The following is a 16599-nucleotide window of genomic DNA, read 5'->3' as shown; positions in this document are numbered from 1 at the left end:
AAGGGCATGTATTAGTAATAACTAATATAAGATGAACCCAGGTTTTCTGTCTCCATAGATATGTATGTTTTCTGTGAGTAATCCTATAGTATATTATGTGTATATGCATGTATGTATAAGCATCAACAAATAAAGAGCGATGTATGTAAGAGTTAAAATTTAGGGGAAACTGAGGCAGGTAGAAATTAGTTTCTCTCTGCAAGGAGTATTATATTTTTAGTTTTATTTAAGATAAGGAATTTAAGAATATACAAGTAAGAGAAGCACGTGCTAGGTGGGCCGAGAGGCCCATTCAAATTTCACTCACATCATGAGACGCATCTGCTCCGAAGCAGAAGTAGGAAAGAGATCCTCAGTAGGTGGAGAACTCCTTTAAATAATAATTTGTGTTCTCGCCCAGGTGAGAATTCAGTGTGATTACAAAGCATTCTGGGAAGTGAGCAAGGACTTCTGGGGACTGGAGTCCTGGATTCAAGTCTCCATTTTTACATGTACAAGATAAATTATATATGTATATAATTTTTATTATTAATAATAAATACATTAATATATATGGGAATGAATATTTCTTTATATCCCTATTCCTCTGATAAAGATAGATGATAGATGATAGATGTTAGAAGGAGATAGAGAGGGATGATAGATAAATAGATGATAGAGAGAGATAGAATATAGATGATAAAAAGAGATGATAAATGATAAATGGTGATAAAGAGATGATAGATGATAAAGAGTGATGATATATAATAGATTAGATAGATGGACAGATGGAGATAGATATTTAAAGCAAGCTTAAAGATCTCCTAATAAGAAGATTCTCCAAAATGTTGCTATTCCTAGAAAACAACGACCTGATTAAATCATACCTCTGAACTCTACAAAGCCTCCTTAAGGGAAATATGCAGCAATGCAAAGGGGATTGGTTTAGTCATCCACACCCTAGAAAAGAAATGAAAAATGCATTTTCTTGCAGGCAGCTGGATGGGCAGATCATTGTGTGTTTGTCTGTCTTGGACAGGTACTGGAAGTAAATAGTGAGGAAAGCCCAGAATTATATAGGAGAAGATTGAGCTAAATCAAATTTAGGAAATTGCACGGCATTTTAAATGATCTCAAGCTGCTACTTATCCCTTGTCTCCAAAGTCCATCTCTTATTAGAGTGTTCTCTCAGGGTTTTCTCAGTGATGTTAGGCTGAATAATAGATGACACATTGAACTGGGTATCAATATCAGTTTAGCAACTGTGTGGAGAAGAGGCAGTTTGGATGCAGGTGGACCAATTAGGAAGCTATTGCAATGGTTCAAGTAATAAAACCTGAATTAGGTCGATTGAAGTATAAGTAAAGAGATGAAAAAGGATGCAGTAAATGGTGAGGATAGGTAAAATCTGGTGACTGACTTCATATGAATGGTAAGAAAAGGAAGAGTTGAGAATAACACGTAGGTTGCAAATATTAGTAAGTGCATCAGGTGTTCTTAACTTCTTTATGGTTAGTATAGTATATCAGATTCCTTCTCAGAATTAAATTTAGTTTATTTTATTTTTCCAGGAGACTTGGTATACTTATTTCACCTAGGTCAGAAGTACAACAGCCACTTATGGCCCTGACCCTACTGCTGATCAGCATAGGGACCTTTCAGTGACTCCATCTCTGACCTGAGCCAGTTCACTCATCTTTAGGGAGCCTGCTTCCACCACTAACTCCTTCAGGGAATGACCATATTGGTGCCAGGCTTAGTGGGAATTCTTGTTCAGCTTTAACTCACTGACATTTACAGCTGTGTGACTTGGGCAAGTCATATAACTTCTGTCTTCCTCAGATTCCTCATCTACAAAATAGAAATAATGCTAATGCTCCCAGGGTTTTGAGGATAAGATTAGATCGTATTTATAAAGCTCTTTGCAAATCTTACAGCATTCTATAAATGCTAACCACTATTATTATATTAGGTAGATGCACAGAGAACTCACCAACCAACTGTGATTTTATGAAACAATGTACAAAAGAAGAAAATAAGGCCAGCAAGAAATAAACATAAAGATTTTGCACCATCCTGTAAAAACAGTGTCAGGAAAAAATGGCAGAAGGTGGGAACAAAGGTATAACTAGAGGAGTTGACATTGGCAATGAAAAGGCTCCCTCATCCTCTGAGAGTAGAGGAAAAAAAAGGAGAGGATGGGAAGGGAGCATGTTGAGGTGATATAGGCTAAAAACATATCCCTAGAAAGTTAGAGACAGAAAGAAAGGTTCCATATACACCCAAATATTCATAGTAGCACTTTGTATGGTTTCAAAGATCTGGAAACAACTGAATCAGAAATGGCTAACCAAACTGATACAAAAATGAGATATTCAGTGTTAAAGGAGAGCAGATTGTGAAGGTCCTTGATTAGCTCCATCAGAACATGCTATTATAATATTATTAGCCTTTGAAGGTTTAATTTGGAAAAAGAAATATTTCCCTAAAAAACCTTTTATAGCCAAAAAATTGGGGAAATAAGAATGGGATGAATTTGGAAGTAAAATTGATGGAGAAAAGGGAGAGAACAAAGACTCATAAGCCATCTAGATGGTGGATAAGAATGTTTTTTTTTACTCATCCCATTATTGGCGCTGATAATGTAAGGCTGTGCCACTGTGGGATCAAAGAGAACTTTAGAATAAAAGTGTTATGAAAAATAAAGATCAAGAATGTTAAGTTAGGACTAAAGTTACAGAAACTAGAAGTCAATATATGTTTATTAAGTATTCAATATGTGCCTGGCACTAGGCTAAATGCTAGAGATAAAATATGAAAAGAAAGTTCCTGCCTTTAAGGAGCTTACAATCTGATGGGGAAACAAAACACATAAAAGGAAGATGGAAAGAGCAAAAGTACTGGACAAGAGGGCATGGCAGAAAAGTCAGCGAAGTCCCAAAGTAGTACAGACAGGTAGAAAATGAGATGTCTGTACTAAGAACCCTCTTTCAGAGAAAGTTTTGGAGTCCATGGTCCAGTCCTCCTGAGAATACTGATGAAGTGTGAGTACCAAGACTGATGGAATCTTGCAGGATGATGCTTTCCCAATGATGAGCTTTCTGGGACAAGGCAGAGAAGTTAGAGAAGTCTCAAAGTAGTGCAGCCAGTTGGGAAATGAGGAAAAATAAGGAGTGTTGCCTAGATCACTGTGACTTGTCCAGGGTCACAAAGCCAGGTGAGAAAAGGTTTATTTTATGCTAAAAAAAATTTTTTTTAAACCTAATTAGGATGAGTGAAAGAAATAAAGAAAAAAGGACAGGTGTCATGGTATGCATGAATAATGAGTAAAGCCAAAACATCCGAGGTGAAAGGAAGATCTGGAAAAGAAAGTTTGAAAATGTAAGGGATGTGCCCTACAACTGTGAAATTAAACACAGACTGAAATAATGTAAAGTGTAAGGGTGGTAGGCAAGAAGAAGGGCCAACATCTATTGTGGGAAGTAAAAAAAGAATAGCAGAAGCAGGGGAGGAAAGGTCAGGAAAAACAAAAGAAAGATTAAAATAAGATGAAATGACCCTGTTGTGCATAGGACCAGGTGAAAAAGATTACTTGTTGTTTTTTTTTCCCCCTTAAAAAACAAAAGCCAGAAAAGAGGCAAGAAACAGATAGCAGGCAAAGATACCCAAAGAGTTATTATAAAAGTAAAATGTGTTTTCTGTTTAGTTTGGTTGCTTTGTGAATCTGGAACCATTTTGACATGTGGAAATATTCATTGTGATGTGCTTAAAGTGTATTGATTATGGTAATTGTTTTTTCTGTGTTAGTTGCAGGCCATTGTGATTTCCTATGGGCTACTGCAATTGCTTTTTAACCTGCCCCACAGACTAATTTGGAATGGGGGAATTCATGCTGACCTCTAGATGTCAATTTCATTGTAATTACCAAGAAGAGAAGTCATGTCTGGACCAAGAATAAAAATGAGTCCAAATTAAAGAGTTTGTATATGTGTGCCAAAAGAGCATTCTAAGTTATAAACAGGGCACTAGACATAAGGAAATAAAATAACAAAGCATATTTTTTATTACTTAACAGTTATTGAGTGATATCTGTAATTCAGCCCAGAACTATCCAGGACACATCAATAAACATAGCCCTGGTAATTATATTTTATTTATTATTTTTTGGTATGCATTTTTAAAAGTATCTATAAACTTAAAATTGACTGCTAATACTCCAAAGCAACATCCTTGTCTAGGGACCAACTAGTCAACATACTACTGGAGAAACTAGATCATTAAGAAAAAGACTTTCCAGAATTGATTCCAATATACCCAAAGGCAACAAGAAACATTATTTTGTGGGGCATTTTGATAAACTATAATACTCTTAATAAATATTTGTAAGAAGTACACCATGTAAGTAATTATACCATATATAGTAACATTGTCTCCAAATATAGAACTACTAATTGCAGGAAGGGTGTAGAGAAAATCTGTGAAACTTTCCATAAAATCCCTTCAAATTAAATCAATATGAATTTTAATATTCAGCAACTTCAGAGCAAAGGTAAAAATAAGGTTTATGAGAAATATATCAGAAAGCATGCTTCAGGAGGAAGGAATGAAAAAGGCCAAATACTTGTAAACTACCCAAAATCCTGATGACTTTAATGCTTGAACACCTTCAGAAAATATTGGTAGGTGATGGACATGGAAAGCCACAAAGTGTTTCAAAAAAGAAATTGATTACATTTTTCCAGACAGAAAAAGTTATTGATGTGAAAGACATTCTAGAATCAGCAGCCTGTGTACAGTTAGACAACCAGTTGTCAGAGCAAAGATCAGAATTAGTAAAAAGAAAGAGAGGGAAAGAGGAGAAGAAAGAATAGAAGAAAGAGGAGGAAGCAGAGGCAAAATGGTAGCCATACAGTTACAACAGTGCACAATCCTAAACTAGTCATTATTAATGAAAAATGGGCGATGGATGGCAGAAGTGATAGTATCACAAGGTATAATATTATGCAAAATATTAACCAATATAAATCAGCTTGCACAAGATCATTTATTTTCCCAGTGAAGAAATAGAGCAAAGATTATTCAGTTAACAAACATTTATAGGGGCAGTTAGGTAGTTCGGTGTATATTTTGGAAGAGAGTATTGCTGTGAGATATGGAGTACAACATTCTCTGAAGAAATGAAAAGTTGTGTCACAGAGGGCAATGGAGAAGCCTGTTACAAAAGCAATATAAAAGTTTCAAGGAACTTTGAAGGATAAAAGTTCAAGATGTCACAAAGGAAACATGATAGGAAAATAAAATGAGCTGATCATGTAACAGAGGTGAGGGATAATAATTAGAGAGCCATACTGTCAAGAGAAAGTAAAGAAAACCTTTATCATCTTGAGTGGGCAACTGTATGGAAAACATAGATGAAAGTTGTACAAGATAGGCAGGCATCCCTGGAAGAAACTTCTAAATGGATGTGGTTACAGATACATTATTCACTCACCAAGACAGCAATGAGACCTTTCATGATGCATCTTGATAGACTCTTCACACTTTTTCTCAACAAAACAAGGATCAATCAGAAGACAATTTGCCTAGAGTCACCTAAATCTAATAAAAGACCTTAAAACTGCAAAGGAAGAAGAAAGAAAAAAATAGTCAAAATCTATTCCCCAAGCATACAAACCATAAAGAGAGTAACTACAGTATAGGAAGAGGACTGGCATTTGAGACACTAGAAGATAAAATCCAAGAGGAGTCAGTAATAAAACATGGCCTCAAATCTCTATACAGAAATGCACAAAGTGCAAGGTGCACCAGAGGTCCTAACATAAGGAGACAAATTTGACCCCATAGCTATTGCTGAGACTGGGTGAGATGAACCTCGTGTCTGGAATATAACTTGAGGTGAGTAAGGCATACTCTAAAGAAACAAGATATTCAGCAAAAACAGGAAGGGAAATGGATAACTGGGGGAAATCTTCCAAGTCGAAAATTCTGTGATTCCATGCATTAAGTAGTCTCTACTATGCTCTGGTGAGATTACTATCTTCCATATTTTCATAATATGCTATATTAACTTTTGAATTTTTTACTTTCTGGATTTTAGCAGAAATTTTTTAGCCTCTGGTGATTTCTGCTAGCATATGTCAGGGTTTCCTTGGCTATCATGACTGTCTATTTATAGTACCAACAAATTGATGTCACAAAGGAATGGATGTGAGCTACTTATGTTAGAGAGAAAGAAATTATGAAAAAAAATTGTCACTTTATAGAAAAACTTTGGGCAGGATTCAAAGAAACCTGTCTTGAATCTTTTGCTTTCTTTTGTTTATCAGGAAATAGAGATCTTGCTTGGGGGGCAATTCTTTGGGCAGGATCCATAATCAGGAGTTTAATTTTGAACCAAGAGATAGAGAAAAAGTCTTTCTTACCTAGAAAGGTAAACTGGGAAGAATAACTTTAAAAGCCAAGTCATGTTAATTTGTGCCAAACTAAAGTAAGTAGTGAGATTAAGCTAGAAATAATCTGACTGTAATTGGAATCCCAAGTTGTCTATACTCTATGATAAAGTAGTTTTATGCACTCTACATGCCTTATATTATAAAGGACAAAGGGGAAAAGAGTTAAAGTAGGATAAAGGCATTAATATCCAGCACAAAAGTGATGAGTGTTGCTTGGGTTGAGCAACTGTTTCTCTACTAGCATTCTAAAACCAAATGGAAATTATTTGAAAGAGTGGTTTTTTATTCAAGCTCTGTCTTTTTTCTTAGCACTGATATCTAAAAATTGACTGTATATATACATAGGACTATAGGATCAATCATACTTATAAATGAACCAGAAGCAATAAAGTTATTGAATTTAACCCTCATATTATCTACATAAGGAAACTGGGGCTTTCAGAAATTAGGTGACTTGTCCAGGTTCACATAGCTAATAAGTCTGAAGTGAGGATTGTAAGGAATTATTGCTACAGAAAAATTTTCAAAGCCGATGCAATGAATGGAAGCTTGAAGGTCTGTCCATCAAGGAAAATTCCAGAGAAGAATGTGGTCTAGAAGAGGCAGTTGGATAAGTTGGCTCAGAAACTGTTTGAGTCACTTCTTTTGGAGTCTCTGAGGAAGAAAGCTGACAGAGACTTATTCTGTAGTTTCTGGCTACTGGCTTCAACTTTGAGACTTGAACATAGCTCTGAAGATCCTTTCAAAGTATTATCAATATCCCTTAAAGACTATTCAATCATATTTACTTAGCATTGAATATATAATAGATTAGGGAAATGCTAAATTCCCTCTCTCCCATCTAAATTCCCTTACCCTTTCCTTTAAAATAAATCCCTCTTTCCAGTACACTCTTTAGAGTGATTTGTCTGTTAAAAGCTTCAGTTAACTTACCAATTCTGCATCCCTGCTTGAATCCAACTGAAAAGATAGCAGAATTGGGTGGGGGGAGGAGAATAAAAAATTCTCTCTTTCCCATTACCTTAGTTCTCAGTGTGTTTGCCCAACACTTCCAGTTACCTTAAACAACCCAGTAAAAGAGCCTCCAATACAGGATTGAACCGGCCTTCCTGAATCTAGGTCCTTTATACACTATGGGTGACAATGATGTAATGAAGTGTCCCCAGCCTCTTTTTGAAATCAAATATTCCAAAATATATGCCTTCAAAATGAGTCCTTTTCCCAGACCCCTTCAGAGACTAGAAACTCCTTCCAAGAATGCAACAATTTTCACAATAGGTTTAGAACTACTCCCTTGGAGGGCTCAGAGCTAATTCATTAACTACACATTGTTTGATAATCCTACCTAGTTTTTCACCCAAATAGGATCATCCCATTTCATCACCTGCCTCTTAACTCTGAATTATTATTTTTTTAACCTTTATCTTCCTTCTTAAAATGAATGCTATGTATTGGTTCCAAGGCAGAAGAGCATTAAAAGCCAGACAATGGAGGTTGTAATTTACCCAGGGTCACACAGGTAGGAATGTCTGAGGTCAGATTTGAACCTAGGACCTACCATCTCAGGGCCTGCCTCTAAATCCACAGAGCCACCTAGCTGCCCCAGAATTACTTTTGATTTTCCAAAAATTTAATTCACTCTTAAGAGAAAAATTTGCTGCCATTTAGAACATTAATTAAAAAAAAAAAAAACCTCAGGCCCATAGAAGATCACAATGTTTTTTTTTTTTTATGAAGTTTTAGAAAGAATAAGTACATAATGTACTATAAGCAGAAAACAAGTGGAAAACCATATGTAACCAGAGAACATGATGGTAAAAAAATATAAGAGTTTTAAAAAACCATTAAAAAACCATTTAAAAAAACACCTTTCAGTTTTATGGCATCTCAGGGAAAAAATTGAAACTTGGTCTTAACATAATCCTTTTTACCTAGTGCTAACAAAATCCATCCTTTGCCCCTCTCATATCTTGAAAAAATGTGATATTGAAATCATTTTGATGCACACATTAACTCTAAGGTACATACTTTGAGTTGTGACAAATTGTACTGACCCATTACAGCATAAATTAGTAAAATGTCTGGCCAAAGTTGGGTATGCAATCTCTAGATTATCTCTGTGGACTACAAGCTGATCTTTATGTTCTACTTGGAAGTTAAACTTACCACCTTCTCCCCTTTAGCAACATGCATAAGGAAATATATCCAAATAGACTTATGATATCTGTTATCTATAACCAGTGGGCAATTTACCAAGAAAATGAGGAGCAACCTGGCAGAAGAAGCTTTTGCTGTCTTTAAAGTAACACTAGTTAACCATTCTGAAAGCTTCTTTCTATACAGTCACTTTCCAAGAACTCTGGTGGTTTCTAATTTTCTTTGAGCCCTTCAAAATTATGTGAAGATTTAGAGGTAAAAATTAAGTCAGGGACTCAGATATTAAGAATGGGTATGATAAGGCTAGGGGAAGTAGGGATTTAAAATACAACTATGCCAACTTAATATAGAGCATAGGCTATTTCAAGTACCTTTCTTCTCCCCAGGAACAGGCTATCACTTGGTGTTGATAACTATACTTTACTGATCTAGGAAAAAACAAACAAACAAACTAGACTAGATAGCAATCTTCTTGTTATCTATGTGATATGCAGAGCTAGAGTTGGGTCTTCTCTCTGCCTCTGTTGTTGACAAACATTTGTGGAATCCTAATACTGGGTGTAGGAAAAGTAGCCATCTGGGTAGCATTTCAGCATGACCAAAAAGCTTCCTTGAAATTTTCTATTTGTCTTTTATTAATAGGTCCACACACGTCCCTGTTGGGGAAGATCAAGTCACACATATGGAACTGGCCCGAGATCTAGCACAACGTTTTAACAAGAAGTATGGGGAGTTCTTTCCAGTGCCCACATCCCTTTTGAGTGAGTAGTAAGTCTGTGATTTTTAGGTTGTGATTGATTTTGAAGATGTCAATATATACTTGTAGTCATGTTGATTAAATTTGGGGACTACCAAGAAAGTAAAGATCTGATCAAGGTGACTATCTCAACATAGAATATGAGAGAGAAAGAAAAAGAGAGAGAGAGAGAGAGAGAGAGAGAGAGAGAGAGAGAGAGAGAGAGAGAGAGAGAGAGAGAGAGAGAGAGACATAGAAAGGAAGAAAGAGAGAGAAAGGAAAGAAATAAAAAGGGAAGGAAAGAAAGGAAGAGAGAAGGAAAGGATAAAGAGAAAGAAAGATAGATAGATTGCATTATTTATTCCACAGACTATTATTGCTTTTTTACTTACTCAGACTATGTGGGTTAGAGACATCTAAGTCAGTCAGTCAGTCAACAAGTATTTATTAAAAGCCTGCTGTGGGGGCAGCTATCTGGCACAGTGGATAATGCTTCAGACCTGGAGTCGGGAGGACTTGGGTTCAAACCTAGTGACACTGGACAAGTCACTTAGCCCATTTGCCTAGCCCTTGCCCTTCTGTCTTAGAATGAACACTAAGGCAGAAATTAGAGATTTGTTATTTAAGAGCCTGCTAGACATTGTGCTAAGCACTGATGATACAAGGAAAGCCAACAGACAGTCCCTCCTTACAGAGAACTCCCAGTCTAATAAAGGAGACACTATTCCAACCACCATGTATAAATCAGCTATATATAGGATAAAGTGGAGATAATGAACAGAAGAGAGACACTAGCAGTAAGGAAATTAGGAAAGGCCTCTTGTAGAAGCTAGCATTTTAGATGGGACTTGAAAGAAGTCCAGGAAGCCAGGAGGTAGGAATGAGGAGAGATGGAGTCCCAGGCATGAGGGACAGCCACAGAAAATGCACAGGCTAGATTTAGATAGATTATCTTGTGCAAGGAAGAGCAAGGGGACCAGTGTCACAGGACTCTAGAATACAGGGAGTTGAATAAGGTATAAACCAGGAAAGTAGGAGGAAGTCAGGTTATGAAGGGCTTTGAATACCCAACAGAAAATTCAGAGATTATCTAATCCAGTCCTTCCCCAGAATATGAAGTCCCTTTGTGACTTCCCGAAGTTTGCTCATGCCCCTTTTGAACAGAACAAAGTAAGTGGAGCACCATGATGAACAAACCACTATATTAGGATAAACGTTTGTTCTTTTTGTTGTTCAGTTGTTTTCAATCATAGCTGACTTTTCATGATCCATTTGGGGTTTTCTTGGCAAAGACAGTGAGATGGTTTGCCAAATTTTTCCTTCAGCTCATTTTACAGATGAGGACACTGAGAGATAGTTAAGTGACTTACTTCTAGATCCAGATCTGGCACTCTATTCACTGTATCATTGTAAAGATTAAAATTTAGGGGAGACTGAGGCAGGTAGGAATTAGTTTCTCTCTGCAAGGAGTATTATATTTTTTAGAGGTTTATTAGAGATTAAGGATTAAAGAAAAGACAGGATAAGAAACACGTGCCTAGGCCAGAGTGGCCTAGACAAGATAATCTCACATCATGGAAGAGATGCCTCTGCTCCAAAACAGAAGTCCAAAAAGAACACAAAAGCCTTTGCAATCAGCTTAAATCCTTTCTCCATCTCTGCCCACCTCAGAATTGCATGAGATTACAAAGCATTTTGGGGAAGTGGAGCAAGGGCTTGTGGGGATTGAAGTCCAGAATTCTAGTCTATTTTTTACATCACCTAGCTGCCAAATTACTTATAAACTCCATTTTTACTACTAATTAGCTGGATCAACTTGGACAAATCATTTAACTTCTCCAGGTCTATTTCCCTATTAATAAAATTATAGGGTTTAACCAAATATGTAAGAAAGAAAAACAAGTAAAAAATTCTCCCAACTCAAAAATCCTGTAATCCCATCATTGTTGGGAAGTTTTATCTTACATTTGAATCTTCCTTGAATAATTAATAATTTTTCTACTAGCTAGTATTTGTAAGCCATTACAGAATTTATAAATATTATCCAGACAGTAATGAGCTCCTTCAAAGCATACTACACAGGAAATACCATTTTAATTAAATATTTTATTTTTGTACAAATAAGTCATTTATGAATTTTTAAAAAATTTGCTTGAGTATATAGATGCATATATATGTATATATACACATACATCCATACCCACACATTATTAACTAGTGGAGGAAGAACCCACTGAAATGAAAAACCCATTCTTATTTTTAGGCTTTTCTATTCATTAACATACTAAAACAGTGATCCTAATAATTCATTAGCACAGTAGTGGGAAAAAGGAAATTCATAAAATATGTAAGATTTAGAAGATCCAGAGAAGCTAAATTAAGATCCCTCATAAACTCCTTTAGTTTTTACTCTTATGGTTATCATTACTCCTCCAAAGATGTTTTTTTTTCCTTTAGAATTATTTTATTATATTATAAATGTACCACATCTCCTTAACTCTTCACATGCACTTAAATTTTTAAAAGGAAAGCATTATACCTTATTATACCATGATCCTGCCTAATAGCTTTTCAAAACTTTGAGAAAAATCTTAAAAAAGAAAGTTTCACACATCACCTGAAACGTGCTAATTTAACATTATCAAAGAAGGAATGCTTCTAACTCTTACAAAGACCACTAGAAAGAAACAACAATGAAAAAATTAAGAAACTGTCTCAAAGCCATTTTTTGTACGGTTGTGTGTGTGTGTGTGTGTGTGTGTATGTGTGTGTGTGTGTGTGGTTTTACAATCTTTCCTCCACAACAAGCTATTGTTATTAAATAATCCAATCCATTCACAAAATGGCTCTCTGCTTCTGTTCTGGTGTCTTTTGCCATATTGCTGCATATTTATGCATGACTGAGATGAGTTTCCTTAACTTTGTTATATAACTGAAGCTGTTCTGTTATCTCTGAACTTTCATCCTCTCCTATTTATACAGCAAAGTCCATGGCAAATGGGCAGAAAAGCTCAATATCAGTCCTCCCTGCATAACCTCCATTTCCATAGTTTCCTCCATTATATGGCACCCCATGTTCCTGCTATCACTGAAGTTTCCACTCTTCATTGACCCATAGTTTGAAGGTTGTTGATCATAGTTTCCTAAATCATTGCAGCTTCTACTTCCATAATTGCCTCCTCCATAGTTGTCATAACCACCTCCATAGCCCCAACCTAGTTGCCATAGCCAGGTCCTCTGCCACCATATCCTCTTCTTTCTCCTCCATAACCAGGACTACCTACAGAATTGCCACCTCCTGGTTCTCCTCCATATCCTTTGTAACCATCTCCAAATCCATGACCACTTCCATAGCCATCCTCCTCCTCTAAAATTGCTTCTTGGTCCTGGTCCAAAATTTCCACCACCACCACCACCATGGAGATATACCAATAGGTACACCAGATTCCGTGCCATTTGATTAACATTCATTAAGGATCTACAGTGTGCTAGACACTGGGCATCTCAGTCTTGGGATTTTCTCTCCACTTTCTATCTGATGCATTCTTCCTGGAGAAGAACCAAGGCTGCTAGACCAATATCCATGACTTACTTAGAGAACGAAGCACTAACCTTTCTTACTTTTGTTCTTAGCAACTATGAAGAGGGTAAAATCACTCCGTGATCCTTCGGCCAAGATGTCAAAATCGGACCCTGACAAGCTGGCCACCGTTAGAGTAACAGACAGTCCAGAAGAGATCATGATGAAATTCCGGAAAGCTGTCACAGACTTTACCTCAGAGGTGACCTACGATCCATCCACCCGATTGGGGGTCTCCAACATGGTTGACATTCATGCCGCAGTGACGGGTCTCACGATAGAAGAAGTTATCCGCCAGAGCGTCGGCCTTGACACGGCTCAATACAAAGTTGTGGTGGCCGAGGCTGTGATTCAAAAATTTGCACCAATTAAGAATGAGATTGAGAGACTAAAGATGGACGAAGGCTACTTGAGAAAGGTTTTACAGGTTGGGACAGAAAAAGCCAAAGAACTAGCAAAGCCTGTGTGCCAAGAAGTCAAGAAATTGGTAGGTTTTTGAAAGGACCATAGTCAAATAATCATGAATATCTCTAAACAAGGCAGCTGACCTCATACCCAAAAGACTGGATTGTTTGTTACCCTTTCCTTGGACCATACCTGCTGACTTCAGGAGAGCAAGATTTTGTGACCTGAAATAATTATCATTTTTTCAAATCTCACAAAATTTTTCCAACAGAAAAAAAGAAAAGCAACAAGCATGGTTAAATACTCAAAAATTCCATGCTTTTTTTTTTCCCCCCAGAGTCAATCCTACAGGCTTGTAGGATTTTTCCCTTGTCAACTTCCTTCTGGTTCATTTTACAAAAGCAATTTTGAATTTATCAGAATATATTCTCATCCTGGCCTGTTCTGTGAGGGTAGAGAGCAAGGGTTTGGAAGGTAGAAGAATCACTTGGATAGTTAGGGAGCAGAGAAGGAGAGTGAATAAGCATTTATATAGCACCTACCATGTGCCAGACCCTGGTCTAAGAGCTCTATAAGTGTATAAGTATTATCTCATTTGATCCTCTCACAACAGTCCTGTGAGGTGTAGGCATCATTATTAGCCTCATTTTACAATTGAAGAAATTGAGGCAAACAGAGCCCAAGTATCCTGCCCAGGGTCACTCAGCTGGTAAGTGTCTTAGACTGGATTTGAACTCAGGCCATCCTAACTCAAGGTACAAAGCTCTATCCACTTGACCACCTCCCTCCCTGCCTATATTGGGGCATGATGGTATCCCGGAAAGAATGCCACATCTGGAGTCAGAGGACCTGGGTTCAGATTCTGATATTCCACATAGTATCATAAGGGGTGACTTTTGTGGATGTTCTCTCAATTTCTTCATCAATTAAATGAAAGGTTTGGGAGAGATGACCACTAATGTTTCTTCCAGCTCTATCCATAATCCTAAAATAATCAAGGCTATTGATTTTCCTTACCCTATCCCTGCCCCTAACCAAAACAAACCTATGCTAATATGTTCCCTAATTTTTATTAGTAGACACATTATCCTTCTCACAACCCTGTGAAGTAGGTGTTTAAAGAGGGATGATTTCAAACTGTAAGTCATTTAGCTTATTTCTGACCTCCCACACTGGGACTCTCAGAGAACTACACCATTTAATCTGCTGAAGAAGTCACTTCAGTCTTAATTGTGAAGAGCCCAGGAAGTCAGAATCTGCTCTTAATAAGTAATGTCTTGCATTTATGTGATGTCATTTTGTAAAAATGGACTTGAATCCAGGACTTCAATCCCCAGAATTCCTTGCTCCACTTTCCCAGAATGCTTTGTAATATCACTGAATTCTCACCTGGGCCGAGATCGAGAAGGGGTATTTAACCTGATTGGAAAGGCGTTTGCGAGGCCTTTTCCTGTTTCCGCTTGCAAGCAGACACGGCTCTTTTCATAATGTAGGTGAGGTGGTCTAGGCCCCTGGGCCTAGACACGTGCTTTCTTATCCTGTATTTTCTTTAATCCTTAATCTTCAATAAACCTCTAAAAATATAATACTCCTTGCAGAGAGAAACTAATTTCTACCTCTATCAGCTTCCCAAAATTTTAATCTTTACAATTTTATCCTCATAATACCTGGAACGAGCCCCTAACCTTCCTCTCATTCCATGCACAGAATGTGGTATGGCAATGGTAACAGATCTGTGCCCCAAAGGTTCTGTTGAGAAAGGTTTCTGTAGTCTTGAAACTGTATTCCTTCAAGAACTTCACCTCCAATCTTATGGAGTTTATTGAAACCAGATTAAAAGCTCCAGTCTTCTCAAGTTGTTTCTTTGACTATTTGTTAGCACCATGCTTTGCACAGAGTAAGAACTTAATAAATATTGTTCATTCACTCACTTACTAAGACTTCTATAACACCTTTTCTCTCAAGAACGCACAGTTAAGCATTGAAAGTAAGACTGGAGATCAACCAGAATGTTCTTCAAGAATATTACAACCAACTTTCCCCAAGATTTTTAACCAAGAAGCTGAATCAAAAACAAAACAAAACAAAAAAACCTATTGATAGTTACTCCATAAAGGGAGAAAGTGTTGTTTTTATACTTTTAATGTATTTTTGAGCCAACCAAAGCCAATAAACCCATCTGTGTTCTATTGGTCCCTCATGGCAGTTCAGATTTCCATGTGGTGCCACCTTGTGTCGTCTACCTCAGCCTCAACCCAGAACTCTTAGTAGGCTCTCAAGAAATATTTAATAAGTGATAGAAAATCATCCAGAGATGCATTACAAAGCAAATTGTGATTTTTTTTTACTTGGCAATTTCTTCCAATATGCTTAACCCCATCCATAAGAAAAGGCAACATAAGAAACAGAAGTTTCCTTTTTTCTTCAGCTCTTGGGGCTTCATCAAAGATGTTGAAGGACAAACATCACTGCTCAGTTTTAGCAGCTTTTTGAAATGATTTCCTGGGAAGTAGGTAGTGCTACCCTCCCTCTCTTTCTCAGACTCATTGTTTGTCTGAAGAATTATAGTTTATGACTGCATCTTCTGGATGTGCTTTCTTATTTAGCTCACTAGCAAACATTTGGCTTCTACTTTAATCCCAGAATTCAGATGAACAGAGTATTTGGATATTGGTTTTTAAAAAAATGTTGATTTTAAAAGCAAATGTAAGTTAATATCTTGCTTGCATTTCCCTGACCTTGAACCAAGCCCATAGTTCTCTCTTTTGGATATTTGCTCTTTCAAACAGAGCAGAGAGACAAAACATGCTATATTTATGCCTTTCATTTGAGCATATTCAGAATTGGCAGCGATTTTATAAATTTGCTGCATCTTTTCATGACATAAAATTGAGATTCTCATTTCAGATTTTGAAAGGAAGGGAACTAATCAACAAATGACCATCTTTAGTACCCACCACTAAGTTAATCCATCACCATATCCTGTTAGGGACTCTACTAAGAACAACCAAAGGTAGTAGAAAAGGGACTCCCTAAAGGGACCCCAAAATTGAGAGCTTTCTCAGGAAAGGATGACTTGGCAGATGACCAGTTGACGTTTGACTAACCCAGGTATAACAGTGAAAAATGGACTCTAGAAAAAGGAACACATAGATTCAAAACCAGAGGACAACATGGGCGGGCAGGAGATCTCTTCTACCATAGAGAGAGAGAGGGGGTACCAGAAGAGATCTCTGAAAGCAAGCACTCACAGGGATACAAGACCACAGGCAGTTTTATGGTAGGTCTGA

The 16599-nt window shown here is 37.0% G+C and overlaps 1 protein-coding gene across 1 annotated transcript in view; it reads left to right on the top strand.

Moving 5' to 3' along the window:
* The window catches only part of WARS2 (tryptophanyl tRNA synthetase 2, mitochondrial), a 77696-nt gene extending 62532 nt beyond the window's left edge, over window positions 1–15164 (top strand). Inside the window, exons 5-6 of the mRNA XM_007485286.3 lie at window positions 9231–9349; window positions 12958–15164. Of these exons, the coding sequence (XP_007485348.2) occupies window positions 9231–9349; window positions 12958–13403 (565 nt within the window). The 3' untranslated portion in view covers window positions 13404–15164. The remainder of the gene's footprint in view (window positions 1–9230; window positions 9350–12957) is intronic.
* Window positions 15165–16599: the final 1435 nt, after the last annotated feature.

Source organism: Monodelphis domestica, chromosome 2 (assembly GCF_027887165.1).
Source record: "Monodelphis domestica isolate mMonDom1 chromosome 2, mMonDom1.pri, whole genome shotgun sequence".
NCBI lineage: Eukaryota > Metazoa > Chordata > Mammalia > Didelphimorphia > Didelphidae > Monodelphis > Monodelphis domestica.
This window is presented reverse-complemented; position numbering and strand designations above follow the sequence as displayed.